The sequence below is a fragment of the Lactuca serriola genome, chromosome 3 (assembly GCF_051521515.1).
Source record: "Lactuca serriola cultivar US96UC23 chromosome 3, Lser_US96UC23_V15, whole genome shotgun sequence".
Classification (NCBI taxonomy): Eukaryota; Viridiplantae; Streptophyta; class Magnoliopsida; order Asterales; family Asteraceae; genus Lactuca; species Lactuca serriola.
Window position 1 is genome coordinate 74698713 of NC_136410.1, and position 18997 is coordinate 74717709.

The 18997-nt window shown below is 35.5% G+C and overlaps 1 protein-coding gene and 1 pseudogene across 2 annotated transcripts; one reads left to right on the forward strand and one right to left on the reverse strand.

Annotated features, from left to right (window-relative positions):
* The first annotated feature begins 1148 nt into the window (after nucleotides 1-1148).
* Nucleotides 1149-1805, forward strand: LOC145092647 (uncharacterized). Its single transcript, XM_079030610.1, has one exon. It carries the CDS (start codon nucleotides 1252-1254, stop codon nucleotides 1639-1641), a length of 390 nt encoding a protein of 129 aa, XP_078886736.1. The 5' UTR covers nucleotides 1149-1251; the 3' UTR covers nucleotides 1642-1805.
* A 14243-nt stretch (nucleotides 1806-16048) lies between these two features.
* On the reverse strand, nucleotides 16049-16996 carry LOC145092648 (horcolin-like; annotated as a pseudogene). The gene is made up of 2 exons (XR_013702611.1): nucleotides 16560-16996; nucleotides 16049-16480 (listed from the first exon to the last, which is right to left on the reverse strand). The product of XR_013702611.1 is annotated as a horcolin-like (transcript).
* Nucleotides 16997-18997: the final 2001 nt, after the last annotated feature.

Genomic DNA, 18997 nt, shown 5'->3' on the forward strand with positions numbered 1-18997 from the left:
ACGTTCATGATCATATCCATCAAATTCAGTCTAACTCTAAAAACGTTCAGCTGGCTCTCCATGTGGAATTATATTATCATCATCAACCAACATCATTAGTTTTGTCTCATCATTCGCAGATTCATCAACATCAACAAGAAGGTCGATATGAACAACTTTACCTTTAGACATATAATCACCCCCATCTATAGGGTCATTGTAAGAAGGAACATGGTTGGTTGTCATCAGTAATAAATTACAAATTTGGTTACACCCAACACCGGAAGAAACATTTCCAGAACAATTTTCCCCGAGAAATCGATACCACTTTCCAATACATTATTTACAATTGTACTATGTTAGGAGGCATAAGACTAATAAAACTAAGAAAATATCTAATATCACTATCGTTAATAATCTGTCTAACTATATTTGATCCATGACATTGAAAAAATAAGCAAATTTGATCAGCGTGTAACATGGCCTTGGAAGCAATCAACATAACTAACCCAATTAAGTTGATATCATTGCTTATATCTACACCAAATCATGTGTAGTCCGGAGCAAGATACGACATACATCTGTTGATACGTTGCCATTGCCCTCCACTAGAAACTAACATTCGAAAAAGAAAAAAAATCTCGTATACATACTCATTCTGAAACGTTTATGGAAAGTATTAAACACACGAATATATTGCATATATGGAACAAAACCATACAAATACCCTAATTATATCTCTCCGGAATAACACTCCGGAATGTACGACCGTTTCAGACTGTAGTCAGGAATACATTTTTTCAGTCCGGAACGTAAAGTATGTCAGATTCCAGACAAAAATCCGACCAACCAACACCAACTCCGAAACATCATTTATACTCCGGAATATCGTATTCTGTATCCCAAGCCCGAAACAAAATTATGCACTCCGAAATATGATATCTGGAGTATGTGCTTATTTTTGCAATAAAAATTTGAAATGATTATTTTTATTAACAACTATGTTTATAACTGTTAGATTACTCCATTTCCATTTTATCCTTTATCTAATTATTTTTTAATACATTTTACTATTTTAGTCCTCTCTCCTTGGTTCTCTACTAAGATACCACGTGTCCACACGTGTCCCATCACCGACCAACGAGGCAACGACTACATCTTCGAAGAAACTCGATTTCCTTTTCTTTCCACCCCTCACAATCCTCTCATCGTCCACACCACAACAGATCTAGGGTTTTCGTATTCTTCAATCTTCTCTCCGATCAATTAACAATGGCGTTAGAATGGGTTGTCCTCGGCTACGCCGCCGCGGCAGAAGCAGTCATGGTCCTTCTGCTGACCATTCCTGGCCTTGGCCCGCTCCGAAAGGGCTTAGTCGCCGTCATCCGTAACCTCCTCAAACCGTTCCTCTCGATCGTCCCCTTTTGCCTCTTCCTATTCATGGATATCTACTGGAAATACGAGCATCGACCCAACTGTGAGGCGGAATCGTGTACCCCAACGGAGCACTTGCGTCACCAGAAATCCATCATGAAGAGCCAGCGCAACATGTTGTTGATCGTTAGCGCTTTGGTTTTCTATTGGCTGTTGTTTTCCGTCACGCACTTGGTTATTAAGATCGATCAGTTGAATAACAGGGTCGAGAAGTTGAAGAACCAGTAATGATGTGATGGATTTAATCGAATCGGTACTTTTCCACTATTTCCAAATCTACTGTTATGGGGAAAAAAAAAGTTTGCGTTTCAAATTTTCTGTTATAATCGGTAGTTTTTAAGCTTTGATGTTCTAGACCTTTATATATAAATGGATCCTTACAATTAAGTTGATTTTCCTTTGTGATTTTGATGCTTGTGTTCTTAGTGTTCAATGCCTTTCGTTTACTGTAGACTGTAGATGAACAACAGAGTGAAAAAATTTTAATGATCACTCATCCTTTTTGCCCAAAGCATCATATTTTGTTATTGCTTCTCATGCCTTCATGGCATATTCTGCATCCAGAATGTATTTAAATCGAGAATAATACATCTGATGTGGTATTTCTTTTTAGTTGGGTTATTCCATTAAAATCCCAGGTATCTGAATGTACATTGATTTTATGGCTCTACATTCGCCTGATTGAGAATGTTGTAGTAAGATCTTAGTTGCTTTATATTTAGGTAAGAACATCAACTGTTAATTACGGGGTTACAAATATCTCACCTTGCTAATCATCCTGGAAGCTTTTTATTAGTTACTCATTTACTTGAGGGGTTGAATCATTGCTGATTATTACGTTGTTGATTTAGAACAATTCAATGTCTTATCTCAGCTATTAAAAAGGTTACCACATACAGGTTAATTGTACTTTTGGTGACTAATTTCATTGAACTTCTTTTATGCTAAGCTGATTCTGTTTGGCTCTTGTTAAAAAGTGTAATTAGTTTGTTTTATGATATTCATTCATTAATTTTCCAAGTTCTATTTTATTGTGAAAGAAAATCGTTTTTGGTTTTTCTGATTTTGGGATTCCACTCATACGTTGGTGTTTTTATGTTTTGTGTGTGTGTGTGTGTGTCGTGTGTGTGTTCTTATTGTGTCCTCGGGATCTTCCTTGTGGTCTTACTTGCGCTAGTATATGTTTGACCAAATAAGCACATATGATCATGCATATACTACATGTATACTGTTTTTTGTCATAAGATCGAGAAAAGTTGAGCATAATAATTGATTCTAGTTGCTTGATTACGAGCCAAGAAGATAAACATTAATAGTATGTACTTTTACTCGTATTTCTCTTTTGTTGATGCTCGGATGCCACTCATGTTCCACGAATGCATGTTGCTTATACACAAAGTGATGACGGTAATAATATAAATTCATAAAAATCTACTTATATAGAGAATTGGGATGTCATATTTAGGCATCATATGCTATAGGCAATGTTGATAAGAAGATGTGTTATGTCTTCGAAATTGGTGATCCGAACGAATAACCGACTTGGAACAAAGTGAAAAAAAAATGATGATTTTCAGCAAGATAAGTGTTTGGAGTATGGACATATTAAGGTATGGCCTATTCAACTATTATAAATATAATTGTATATGGGCTTGGTATAGTTATTGTTAGGGTTTACGATTACAAGTATTTATAGCTAGGTATCATAATCCGGGTCAGTCCTAAGGATTCAAATGTATAAAACGAATCGTGAAGAAAAAACTCTTAGGCCTTAACGTGTAATGAATTAAATTACATAAACAAATTTAAAACAAAAAACGACGATAAACTTTATAACAATAAAAATAACAAAATCATAGTATTTTAATGAGTAGTTACATATCGTAACAGCTAACCGACGATCCATGCATCTCTCCTAACATTCTTGATAACAAATTGGTTGAGCAACTATTTGTAGTCTATACGCTCTAAGATTTTGTTTTCGATAGAATAAATGAGTCAAAAAATTTGGTTATCAGGTCGGTTTGTCAATAATATTTTCTGAGGAAACTATTTATTAACTTATACCAATAATCAAATGAGAACACCTAAAAGGTTAAGAATGCGAGAACAGATCTGTACCATGTAAATATTTAGATGTAAGGTTACATTAAATGGGCAATTTATGAAAAATTCTAAAACTACTAGCATTAAGGTGTAACTTTTAAATGGTCTGGGCATAATAGGAATTGCAGCTTTACCTATTTCTTATAATTTCTCACCCTCTCACCTCTTACCTTTCATATTCTCATATCTATATCCCCCCTCTCTCTAAGGTTTCATAAGATGCAGCCACCATTGTCGTACCCATCACCAGTGACACCAGAAGAGACACCGATGAGACCAGATGAGGTGCCTCCTCCTTAACGCCATCATCATCAACTGCCGCAACCACAATCGATCTTCAAGTGGTCTAAATGCCATCTTGCCAGAGGATTCGAGAAAGAAAGAAAGATCAAGAAGGAAAAAATGTATGTTGATTTGGATTGTTAGTGACGAATCATAGCGGAATTAGGGTTTCTGGCGACGATAAAAAGTCGGGGGTGACCTCCTTTAGGCGTAACCAAAATCTAACTTTGAAACACAAATAAGGTTTGTTATTTCTGTTTTTCGATTTTGGTTATTCTTAACGATTACAATAGGTCTGTCAATTTTCTAATTTATGTTAAAAGCTAGTTTTGAAAAATCGGAACTTTGCCTATTGTAATCATCAATAGAGTTTATTTGTTAAAAGTCATGTTTGTAACTTTGACTCAAAGTTTACTTTTAATGTATGTTAAGCGATGACAAACAAATAATAAATGGAGCTTTTTACTTAAAGTGATTTGATTTTTTTATGATTATATTAGCCGACTTTGATAAGTAAAAACTCAATTGATATTTACTCAATTTTTTAATATATGCTAAAACTCAATGTTCAAATCTTTGAGTAGTGTAATTTGATCTCCAAGATTAACTTATTGATAGTGTATGTTTGTTTTAGTATTTATGTTTGTTTTGGTATTTTATTTTAAGTAAAAATATTTCTTTTTTATTAGTATTATTTCTTCATGTGATATATATATATATATATATATATATATATATATATATATATATATATATATATATATATCATTTTTCCTTTTATCACATTCATTCATTTGAAACTCTCATGACTTTTCAATTTTTTTCTAATAATAATTATAAGTTGGTTAATAAGGTTAAATAAATATCAAATTTAAAGTGTAATCATATATAAACTAAATTTCAATATTAAAATAATATATTTACTTCTACTTATAAAGTTATGTTTTTTAACTTTTAACATACTATACTTAATTTATTAGTTTTAATATATTGTTAGATGTAAAACATTATCATTTTAAAGATACAATTTTGGAACAATATGTATAAAATATTTAAATTATTAATTTGAATATAATATTACAGGATCAACTTAAATATAAATTTTAGTTTAACTTAAACAACCCAAAGAATACCTTATAAATAGTTAAAAGTAATTAATTGTAGTGTCTTTCTAACAATGATTATAAGTTGGTTAATGAGGTTAAATAAATATCAAACTTAAAGCGTAATCATAAATATACTAAATTTCACTTTTAAAATAATATATTTACTTCTACTTATAAAGTTATGTCTTTAACTTTTAACATATTATACTTAATTTATTAGATTTAATATTTTGTTGTATGTTAACCATTATCAGTTTAAAGCTACAACTATCGAACAGTTTGGACAAAATACTTAAATTGTTAAGTTAAATATAACATTATAATGTCAACTTAAATATAAATTTCATTTCCACTTAAAAAACCAAAGAATATTTTGTAAATAGTTGAAAGTGATAAACTGTAGTGATAAATATATATATATATATATATATATATATATATATATATATATATATATATATATATATAAACCTTCTTAAAATCATCTCACTCCTCGGTTGTTAAGTTAAAAGTGTTTGTTTGAGAATTGTATATATTGTCAGATTTGTTTTTCAAATATACTCATCCTGTGTATTTGACTTTCAAATTGTCATATGTGTTTTTTGATTGTTTTTTAGTTAAATCCATACCAAATTTTTCTTTAAGAACTCTTGCAAGCCTAATCCATGAATCATTGTGCAAACTTAATCATTTTCTATCTATATTCTCTACTTCTTCAATACAAGTATCCAATAAGCATTTTAAATGCTCATTGGTCCATTATTATTTGTCTCTCATTTCTAATAACCAATATATCATAAACAAATCAGATTTCATAAGGTATTGGAGCATCCACAAAGCTGCTTTCATAAGGAATTGCATCAAAAATCAATTTAACACCATACATATCATATACATTTCAACAAAAAAACAAAACATAATGACTATTTTCAACAATAAGGAGTATTTTCAGCAAAAAAACAAAAAAAACACACACACACACACATAATGACTATTTCCAACACTATTTTCATATTTTCAGCACTATATTCATATTTCAGCACAATTTTCATATTTTCATCAAGAAAAAGCTTGATTTAACCAATGTTATGGAATTTCCAGCAAAATACATCAAGGAATATTGATTTTCAGCAACATTTAATAAGAATTTTAAGCATGACAGGCTATTTCAACCAAATATTTTCAGATTTCTAACATCCAAAAACAAATTTAAGCAACAAGAAACAATTTCAGCAAAATTAAACATCATGTTTCAGTACATTAAAGAGTTTTCCAACAAGAATAAACTTCAATTTCATGTTACAACTAAAAAAACAGAAAAAAAAGGTGCATATCGTTCGGAGATGAGGGTGTCAAAGACTGGTGATGACGTCGCTTGTTGCGTTTTTTGTCGCCTACGAACAAAGAGGAGGGTGGTGGTTTTGATCAGAGATGAAGAACGGTGAATAATGGTGGTGGAGGGAGGCAGCGAGGCTTCGAGGGTGGGAGGCGTCGAGGGTGGAAAGTATCGTAAGAATGGAGGCGCTGAAAGAGAAAAGAAAAGAAAATGTGTGTTTTTTAGGTTAAAAGTACTTCCACAGGCCTCAATAGAGGCTAGTCCATGTCTATGTGTTGAAGACTTCATGCAGACGTTTTAGATTTGCGCACTTTGAAAAAACAAACACACTACAATGATATATGTCTACACGTGGTCTGTGCGGCGCAGACAAAAGTGATTGTGCAGATTTGTAGCCAAAAAACAAACAACCCCTTAGCCAAGTTGTAACAACCCAAAAATCCAAGGTAAAAATTTCTTTTTTATTATAATTAAAACACTATTGTAACTTTGTTCAAAACACTGAAAAGCATTTCAAGTAATACAATTATTAGAGTCCAATCCCAAAGATCATATATTGTGGAAAACATGTGGTGTGTGCTCTGCAATCATCCCGAGCTCTTCATTTGAAAACTAGAGTACCTGAAACATAAACTGAAAATTGTAAGCACAAAGTTTAGTGACTTCCCCAAAATACCATACCACATATAATCACAGACTATCACACACATACATATAGGTGACATGGGCTCCCCTATGGTCTTTATCTATTATGTCATAGGCTCCCCCATGGTCTTTACCTGGAATGTCATGGGCTTTCCCCTCATGGTTTGACATCCAATTGCCTCGGGCTCCCTCGGGGTCTTCCATGCAAATATCACAGAGCCAGCTATCATACCACATAACACATAATGGGTCGGCATTGGTTCCTTCGACCCATGGATATAGTGAGAAGACTCACCTTGCACTGTTGAATCTTACAGAGAACTCCTGACTGCAGGCTAACTGATTCCCAAACTACCAGTAACAAAATGACACCCAATTAACAATTGAGTTCCAATCCAAATCACAACTCCATGCATGGGGTAAAAGGACCATTTTACCCCTACCTAACCTTGTCCAAATTTATGACCCAACTACACTCTAAAAAGCCCAAAGACCCACAAATCAACCATTGGCCCAATTTTCCAAATTGGGCCCAAACCCCTTACATGGTCTTGCCTTAAGGCCCAACCTTTCTCTCTAGTCCAACACTTTGTGTTCGAATGGCCTTTTTATAACTCAACCCCTCAAACCCAAAACCAAAGGGTCCACAAAGGCCCACTAATGGCCCAATTTTCGAAATTATGACCAATCCCATAGAGGCCTTATTCTAAGCCCATATTTTCCTTAAGTACAATTCAAATTACCACAAACACCCCTTGGGACAAACTAGGTTAAAGACATAAGTCAAAAGTCAAATTCAACGACCCAAGTTGACCCAACTCGTCGAGTTTCCTTTATCAGACTACAAAAATCGAAAAGAACCGATCCAACTCGCTGAGTTCACCCAAAAACTCGCCGAGTTCATTAGGAACCAAACATCTTAACCCATTAAGCCGACATAACCGAAACTAACAGCTTCCCCACTCGGATCTTAACTGAAATAGCGTCTAGAAGGATAAAGTTTCCAACTTTACCCCTAAGGACCAACCAAGTGGGCTCAAAACCCAAATCCTAGACTGAAAAAGGTTAAGGGTTTAATCAATAATCACTTAACCACCAAGACAAAGCCCTAAAATACAGATCTGGTCCTTTAAGGCTGCATGGTCACATAAAGCTTCCAACTTTACACTCATGAATGGCTAAGAGAGGCTCAAAAGCTCATAAGAGAATAAAAGAAGAGATTAATAGATGCATGAAGCCCTTAAGACCATAAAGTTGGCACCTTTATGCCAAAAGAACTCATGAAGATCATAGAACTAAAAGAGTAAGCACTTAGGAGTTCTACTTCCCCAATAATCACCCGTCCATGGCTAAAAGCATGCAATTTAACCAAATAAGAGATCTAAGCAAATATTAAGCAAGGTTAGAACTTTATACCCAAGATGTGCTGGAAATGAAGCAGAGAATCAAGATCTAAAATCTCCTACTTGAACCGCCACTTTGCACCAAGCTTTTCTTCCCTTCAATGAGTTTCCAACACACCAAAACATACTCACAATAAGCTCACACCACTCAAGGAGGCTCTAGGGTTTCGAGATTAGGGTTAGGGGCTATGGAGGCTAGGAATGAGGCCATTACCTGGAACTTAAGGTGTTTAAATAGGGTGCAAAACCCAAAAATTAGGGTTCCTCCAACAGCGTCCTCGTCGAGTTCCCTTCACCAACTCAACGAGTTGGTCCTTAAAAACACGCACCCCAAAAGCTTCCAACACATCGATTTTATGCCTTAAACTCGACGAGTTGGCCCCTAAGAAGGGAATTTATTTCCATAATTGGCCTTCTAGATTCCGTGTGTTACAAATCTCCCCCACTCAAATTAGATTTCATCCTCGAAATCGCTTCTTATTAACACTCATAACAAAACAACCCACCTGATGATCATAATCGAAAATTTTGCGCACAAAAATAATCTTCCTAATGCAACCGAAACTTCTATCCGGAAGATAACATCCAAACCTTCAGCCCCTACAACCCACTTCTACCTTTTTGAGACTTGAAGTCTATAATGGCCCGACTCCCCAACAGACCGGCCATGCTGAAACAACTCTATGACAAACCCTCAATGAATAACAGTCCAAACATAACACTTCCAACTCTGGTCCTACCACGGCCGCTCCAGGTCAACCGAAACCATCCTTAGAGTAGTTCTTTAAGCCCAAAGAATAACAAATCCCCAATCTCTTGAATAAAACCCATCCTACTACTTGACATTCGAAACCTAAAGTCTCAATGGTCTGACCCCATGTCAGGCCTTCCACACCGAACCACCACCAAATCATCCTCATAGAGTCTCGTACCAAACAAAATGCTTCCAACCCCCGATCACATTGTTGCTTCAAAGGGAAACAAAGTCATTGACCATAAGTAGCTACAGAACACTTATACTTGACAGAAGGCTCAGATAATCCCACTGCGAGTGACTTAGCATTTCCTAATCAACCAGACTCCACACATACACGAAACCCAAATCACTAATACTGCCTGAAACACTGATACTGCTCCACACACTAAAATTGCCTGAAACACTGAAATTGCCCAAAACACTGATTTTGCCCGAAACACTGATACTGCCCGAAACACCGATACTGCATGAAACACTGATACTATTCGGAATAGCATGTTGCCTACTGGATGCTTTCCAAAATCCACCGAGACCTCCCTGGTCCCAATCCGTCTGCCAGTCATCCGAAATTCTAGGTTCCGACCCGGTCGCTAAGCCAAAAGAGTCCCATACAGTCGCCCCTCGCGGCTTCCGTCAAAAAGCCTCACAGGCAATAACTATCCAAACCATCTCGACACTAACTCGATGCTAAATTGAACGCTACAGGACCAACTGTAGTCTTTCCTCATAATCGGTCTACTATATCCTTATTCCAATCATATTGTGGCCCTCCAACAACCTTGCGAACTGACCCACCCTGGTCTAAACCATCCAAAGAAAATCGCGAGCAAAACACAGGTTTGTTACCATTTCACCTCTGAACAAGGACTGGTGAATGCTACGGACCACCCCGAAGTGTTACAACACTCCTACACCAATTGACCACTAGTAAATGCTACAGCCACCTCGCAGTCTTACAACACTTCTACAGTAACTGCTATCTAGTGAATGCTACAGGCCACACCACAGTCTTACAGCACCACCACTTACCATAATCGCAACCTAATGCCTTACCTCTAATCTATCAAATCGAATACACCCAGAGTCTAGCACACACTCGACCGGACGCCCGAGCTGAACTTGATCCATTCCTGGAACACCAACTTGGTTCCCCACAGTCTGCTATCAAACACCATGAGAATGCGATCTCAATGTTGGTAAGTTTCCCAGACTTCCAGCTCACACAATCATCAATCCAAACAGCCACTTGGGTCGTCTTCCTTCCCGACGAGGACGCGAAACTTATCCTAGTTTCAAAACCGCTCATGCTCCTAAACTCCTGGATGATTCTCCCCTACTTTGAATCAACTAAATTCTCAAAACACATGAGAATTGAAGGATTCCCCAATCCTTCTTACGTTCCAACGATCGACCCGCTGACAACCAACGCTTAACCTTGCTAGTGATCCATTACTAACCAAATCAAAAGACCGCACAACCCTTGAAGACTAGTTGAACCCTTCCCGAATCTCCACAACACTGATAATTCCAGATATTTAGAATGATATCCCACTGAAATCTTGAAGTTCAAAGGACGGATGCTCCAACTAAAGCCTCAACAACAAACCACTTCCCTCGGCACCTTCAAAAACCAATCCAAGCACAATGGCTAAAACTACTAGATCCTGGCGATACTGGACAACTAACCCGCTAAATCCTGACCATAAACCTTCCACACAATGCCCCCGAACTGATCCCGACTACAACCAAGATAACACAGAACACTCTACACCCGTTATAAGAGAAACAACCCTTCACTAACCACTAATAATTCACGACATGCAAAAGGCATATGACATTACTTGAAGATATAACCCAAACATATGCAACGAATTAAACCAGAGATACACTTTCCCAAACCGATGCGAGATTCCAAACAACAAAATTTAGATGAATCAACAAGAAGACAAAAGATATATACCCGCGACATCCCCTGCTTGAGTCCTGATCGACCTCCCCTGACTGACGCTGCAAAGCCTGGCTCCTCTCCGCTGGGGCTCCTGCCCTACCCTCTCGTCCATCAGTAATCATCAAAGTTGTAACAACCCGGTATTTCGAGACAATATGATGGAACACAAGTCAAATTTAAGTCAAAATTTAACTTTCCTAAAATCTTATTTGGGTTAACTAAATTAGTAGGAATCGTATCAAGGTTTTCGTACATATAAAGAACCCTAAAATCCGAGTTATAACGAAGAAGTTATGACCAACCGAAGATTCTCGGCAACACTGATAGACGTAAAACGCGAAGTTTCAATACAATAATTTTTAGTCTTAGGTATCTAAATGAAAGTTTTAGATATCATTAAACCGTAAAAGTACATAGAAAGAACGTCCAAATCTGACTTCGTATGAAGAAGTTATGATTTTTCTAAGTTACGTATATAGTAGTAAACAGCTAAAAACTCGAAATAGAGATCGAGGGACTTTTTGCCGACACAAACTAAATGAGAAGCGAAGGTCTCAACAATAGTAGCGCAACGATAAAAAGTCTGACGAAAACGGACGTCGGATGAAGGAGTTATGGAATTTTAACGGACTTTTCCTGCCCTGGCCTATTAAAAATATAATATCAAAAATAAAGTCAAAATTAGCCGACGGAGTCTAAACGAAAGTTGTAGATCGTAGTCTCACCTACGCGCGGATATAATGAACGTCGAAAACGGAGTTCGTATGAGGAAGATATGAATTTTTGAAGTTGACTAAATAATTAAAATATAAATTTAATTCAAATTCCGGTATTATCCGAATGAGGAGTCATCGGACCAATCCAAGTTACGCCCAGCATACTCGGATGCTCGGCCTTAATCCGTCCACGTCACTTCGATGCTTCGTCCGAGGATGCGGTAAGCCATGACGTTGCGTACGCCCAGCGTACCCTCGTTAGTACGCCCCGCGTGCGCGAGGCTTTCAGCCCCTATAAAAGGGATGCGAGGGTGCCGGCCATTTTTGCTCATTTCCTCCCTTTCTCGCGCCGAAGCTCTGCGTTTCAACTCTCGGAGCCATACCGAAGTTCCGGTTTTCATATCCAAGTTAAGAAGGAAGTGTTACGCTCCCGAGATCCCCGAGAAACCCGAGAAATCCGCTTTCTCGAGTAGAAGTTCTGCTCGGTTTTCGTCCCGCTTTCTTCAATCAATCAAGTGAGTTCATACCCCTACATTTTAAATATCTTATAAATGCTTTTATATGCTTTTAAAAAGGGGGGGGATACAAGTAAAACACATGATTATTATCGTGTGTTATATAAAGTTTCATTATACACTTTTTATCAACGGAATCATATGTGATTTATAACTATTATAGGGAAACTTTCGTATGCAAAATGTATCACGATAACATCATATCTTTTGAAATGAAAAATGTTGTTATATATGTATAAATCAAACACTCTGCTTATACTGTATGTATATGTGTCCATCTTAGGCACTACAAAAATTATACTTTTCATAACAAGTGAGCATTTCACTAGGGATTACTATACAAACGAGACACACTTTTAGAAAACTATAATAGGTATAGTTTTACGAGAACATCACGAACTTTTACATACTAGAAATACTATTTCAAGGAGATACATTCATATACAAGAACAAACGAACATTTTCATAGGTACTTCAAATAGTTTTCACAAACGTTTTTACATGTTGAAACACTTTTAGAAACTGTCTTACAAACTGTAGGTTTCCTTTTTGAATCTGTTATAGTTGTGCTTCAAACAAAGGTTTTCTCACACTTAAACTGCCTTGTCAAAAGGTTTTCGAATCGATTTATAAACTGACATCAAGTCATAAATTCTTATGTATTAAACTTTTCAAAGGTTTTACAAAACTTCTTTTATGCTTTTATATTATAAATTGCATGCCTCTATATGTATAGTTATATAAGAAATGTTTAAAAGACTTAGGAAGGCTATCCACCCTGTTTCTTTTTTCTCGATTTGGATGTGGTCTGGTGGGATATCGGGTACCCGTCCGAAGGTCGTTTAAATATTAGTTATATATCATGTGTACATATATAGTCATAAATGTTCCATCAGTTAATTCAGTTCCGACGCTCTTGGGTAGCAAGGGTGTATAAACGTACTTGGACACTCATCAATTACATTCTAGTAAACTATTATAGGAATAGTTTAGGGGATACAAAACATTATCCCTGTTACAAGAAATTACACCAGATTCAGTTCATTCATGAGTCTAGACTACATGCTATATGAAGGGATACTCTTACAGAGATTCCTCTTACATGGATATAATTATAGGGATACTGTTACAGAGATTCCGCTTACATGAATACGTTTACAGAGATTCCTCTTACATGAATACGTTTACATAGATACGCTTACATGAATACGTTTACATGAATACGTTTACATAGATACGCTTAGATGAGTACGTTTACGTAGATAATATATGATGAGTTACTATTACATATTATATGTGTAGATACTGTTATATAGTTCTCCTTCTTATCTTTACCTTGTGATACAATCACATCATCGACGAGATAGATTGGACTTTATATCCTAGTACCAAAGGATACTTTGTGGGACTAACCATTCCTATCACCACTATTAGCTACAGAGGTAAATGAACATCTACGGATGTTTTCGGTTGATACCATTACAGGTATACTTAAGGGACTAACTATTCCTACACCCGGCTGTTAGCAACAGAGGTAAATGCACATCTACGGTTGATCCGTTTACGGCGAGTTTCCACGCCGTGTGTATCTTAGTACCAAAGGATACAACATAAGTTATTATATTATTACTTTTATAGTTTTATAATAATAGTTAAACAGGGAAAAACTGTCACATTTTCAAGTGATGCGTACTTTCAAAACAGTCAGGTCTTGGTAAAAGACTACTTTCAAAACATTCGGGTTTTGGTAGAAGACTACTTTTTATACTAGTAGGAAATATGGGATTTTCTAAGGTTTTCATACTTATACTAAATGTTTCATCAAACATTCACCAGTCTTTCATAACAACTTTTCAAAGCAATAACATTAAAATACTTTTGAATTCACCAGCTTTATTGCTGATACTCGCTTTCAAAATAACTTGTATTCTCATGTTACAAATAAACAGGTACCGATGCAAGGTTTAGAGAAGACGGAGCAGTCAAGACTCGTCTTTTATTTTGAGTATTCATTATGTTGTTTTATACTATGAAAGAACACACTTGTAAGTAGAATTATTCTATTAATGCAATGGAGGATGTTGTTGCTTGTTTACTACTTTACATTGTTGTGATACATACATGACGTCCTCCGCCCCAGAACGTTTCCGCCGTTCTCGGTTTTGGGGTGTGACAAAAGTAGCTGGAGCAGGCGCACTCACTACTCTTTTCCTCAACATTGGACAGTCGACTTTCTTATGACCCACCTGATTGATCAATAAACACCATACTCGTGTGTAATCTATCCCTGAATTGATTAATAAGACAAATAGATAATTATGATAAGAAAAAGAATCATGAAATCGTCAGTTTTAAAATCTATGGTATATCACCTTCTTCAAAATCTATGGTATATCATATGCTTCAAGTAAGTGTTTTTCATTTGGTTTAAGATTTGGGTTATAATTTCAAATTTTGGAATGTCTAAAATTCAACACATTTGTCTAATAAAAGTGCATATTATGCAAAAGGATATCCACCATGCATGCATGGCATGTGTATATATATATATATATATATATATATATATATATACACACACACACGTTGTCACATCTTCAAAGATCTAACCTATAATAGCATCCACTATGATGAGTTCAGTGGGAGAGTTGAATGAGGTGGCAAGTCTAGTTGTTATTCAATGGATGAAACTCTATCATAGTGAGATGTCACATTGGCATTCAATAGATTTGGAGTTTAATGACCATCGAACTCTTCAATGGGAAAAAATAAAGTTTTCTAATCTTAAGGGCATCCACAATGCATTAAACTCCATAGAGTTCAATGGATTGTCACATCATCATTCTACAATCCATACAACTCTATTATTTTTTTTTACAATGCATTGAACTCTATAAAATTCAATAGAATGTTACAAAATATAATTTATAGTGCATATTTAAGAATTAAAACGTTCCTTTTTTCCATTGAAAAGTTCAATGGTGATTGAACTCCAAAAATTATTGAATGTCAAGGTGGCATCTTACAATGGTTGAGTTTCATTCATTGAATAACACATGGATTTACCACCACATTTAACTCTCTCATTGAACTCATCATTGTGGATGCTCTAAATACATACTATAAATTAGTTTTTGTAATTTTCTGTTGAACTTTGTAGAGTTGAATGCATTATAGGAAAAAATTGATTGAGTTATATGGAATGTAGAAAAATGATGTGTTGATCCATTGAACTTTATAAAGTTCAATGTGGATGGCTAACAAAGTAATTAAAAAATAGAAACTTTACCAGTTTTGCGGAGTTAATATTCTTGGGGAACCCGTGCATAGAACCCACGCACCAGCACATAGATATTGTTGGTGTTAAAGGAAACTTGTATTAATATAAGTCATGACATAATTAAGTAGGATTAGCGGAAGGAGTAATTAAGAGTTGTGTACACCGATTAAATAACAGTCCCTTCCGCCAGCTGCCATACTTGGATTGCTATCTTGGCCCCGCTTATCTATCCTACCAATCAATGCTTCTCCTTAAGCCCTTTGTGATCCTATCTATCTTTCTTATGCAGACTTGCAGTTCAAAAAATGACGAGTTGTTGAGATCAGAGGTAAGTGTCTGCGTTTGAAACAATCCAAATTAAACCGACTCTGCTTAATTTTTCCATGTTTTTGACATTTATTGTACTTATAGACAAATTAAGCACTTTAATTTCTTAAACGATTATCCATGAACTTACGATCTTTACCTTAATTGTTCCGTGACTAGGGTTACAACAACCTTTTGCAAACCAAACGAAACTTATATATTTAAACACAAACCGTACGTCGAACATACGTTTATTACATATATATAGCTTAAGATAACAAGTGCAATACAAGGAAGGTTTATTGCTATTACATATTCATTTGTGCCCGAAGCCTCTCTAATTATTCCACAAAGTGTTAACCATGCATGGTGACATATACAGCACCATATAATTAAGGGTATCACTTGGGCTGGAGGACGGCACCAATCGAGTCAAGATAACCCCCATACCGCCCATGGAAGCCTACAATCTTAGTGGTGTTTGTTTTCACAGGCAGGGAGAATTTATTATCACTCACCGAACCAAACTCACACTTTTTCTTGTTCGTCTTGAAACACAATGAAGTAATCACCGTCCAACCACCGTAACGTCCGACTGTTCCACTCAGTTCCAAAAACTCCTCGCCTTCCTCAATATATATACATCTACCCACCCAAAAAAAAACACCTATATATGTTAAACCATATACTTTTATTGATCGATGTAGCTAGCTATAGTTAATTAAGTCACTGGAATGCTTGCTTACATATTGAGATCGAAAGGTGACCACCCTCGCCACCATAAGTTTTTGACCAACATTCCTGACCACTACATGCATCGATGTAGCCAAATGTTATGGAATCGATGCAACCACCTGAGCCTCCGGTTTTTATGTGGATTTTGGTGATCCTACCGTTTGGTATGAATTCGTAGGGGTACTCTCCTCAGTCCTCCCCCGCTTCCCCATGGTCCTACTTGCACCAGTTTCTGTGCATGCATGTTTGACAAAATAATATATAAATAGATAAGATCATGTATATATATACTACGTACACGTGTACCTTTTTTTATCATATAAGCTCGAGAAAAGTCAATCTACAATAATCTATTCTAGCTGTGCGCTTGATTAATTAATTAATGCGAGCCAACAAGCGATAAACATTAATGGTACGTACCGTTACTCCCATTTCTCTTGTGTTGTTGCTTAGCTTGTGTGCCAAACTCCATGGATGTGTGCTGCTTATATATACAAAGTGAGGAGGGTAGTAAAGTAAATTCATCAAATTCTACGTGTATTGAGAATTTGGATGTCACATTCATGCATCATATTCTATAAGCATTATTGATAAGAAGATACATGGAAGATATTCTATGCTGTTGCCATTATTTGATTTTGAAAGCCATAATTGTTGGATTATACTATAATTTGATCGTATAAGGGTATGCATGCCAAGGGTGATTTAATAGGCTAGAACAAGTCAATAAAATCAAAGAGTCATTGTTTTGTTGTTGGGAATTTTCAGTCAAGGAGAGAAGGAGAGAGAATAATATATTTCAATATCAAATTATCAATCGAATTTACATACTAGGGTTACGACAACCTTAATGTGCTCTATAAGTAGAGTGCCAAAAAACCATAAACCATATATGGGCTATCTAAAAACCATCATACAGTGTTATAATTGGTTTTTTCTTTTTAAATCATTGTACTTTCATAGTAAATGCTTTAATAAAAAAGTTAGAAAATGAAACTTCTAGAAAAATAAGAAAGTGAAATTGAAAAAATAAAAGAGCTTTTGAAAATATGATACTGTATTAACAGATCAATTCAAGTTAGTTTCTATTTCATGCATTTAACAATAACTTTAGAAACACTAATTAAATATAGTATCATTGGTAAAAATAGTACCTTTTTCATTCCGTGCTCCATAAGTAGGCTACTAAAAAGCCATAAACCTAAAAACCATTGGACACTGTTATAATTGGGTTTTTTCTTATTAAAACATTATACATTAAGAACTTAGTAATACCCACAAAGATATCAGGTAACACACAACAATGCAAATGCATGCAAAATGTCCTAAAATAATGTGATCATCCAGCCACTCAACCACCTCTCATTGAAAGGATATATTGTTTTGAAGTAAACTTGCAATAACATAGCATTAAATCAAAATTATGTACCATAAAAATAAAGACTATATCATACACAAATAAAGTACAAATTTCCAAAAGTGAGATAGAAAATAACTCCTTTATACCATTTTCTTATAACCCATCTATGCACAGAAGGCATTCCTTATGCATGCAGATCCGTACCCAAGAAGAAACCTATCTACAAGATGATCATTAAGAAGATGTTTTGAAAGAGATTCAGATCATGCACCATTTATCTGAGCATATGAATATTGTGAGGATCAAAGGAGAGAGATGTAATAAATGGAGGTACTTGTTTCCATTTTTGAAGAAATGGAACCATCATTGCACAAAGGTGGAGAAATAAGAGAAAAAACTTATTAAGGAATAAGTGAAAATAACGAATTTGGCTGGTGACATGGGGTATATTGTTATAAACCTCAAGCAAAGGATAAGAGAAAAATAAATGAATGTGGTCTACTGTTTTTTTTTTTAAGTTTTGGTTCGTTTGAGTAAGTATAAAGAGACAAGCTTGTGAGAGTTGTGAGAGGTTTTCTCTGCGATGATTAAGCCAGCGAGAAGAGCCATAGCTAATTGTCGAAAGAGAAATGAAAAGTATTGCGTGAATATTTCACATGAACTTGTTCTACATACAAAAAAACTTGTTCTTTATGTGCATATTTCACATGAACTTGATAACAAGACACTATACAGACCATATTTTCGAGTAAAAAGAAAACAAGATACCAACACAGATCTTAATTTTTTCGACCAATAAATTTTACACAAATGAGTTCAAAAAAATATGTTGATGAGTTTTGTATATGTTCATTTTCAGGCATTTAAAGCATCATTGCTTCATTGGCTCGGTTTCTTAAAAGGTGCAATAACATCACATGGTCACGTACCCTTTTAGGAAAAAAAAAAGACTTGACTTTTGAGGTCAAACCTACTTCCTTCAAATCCAAAATCAATGTAACATTGCCATATAATTCACCATCACATTTGTCTGTACTCTGTTTATCATGTTCCATAAAATTCAGTGCAGCTTCAAACTTTCTTACAACA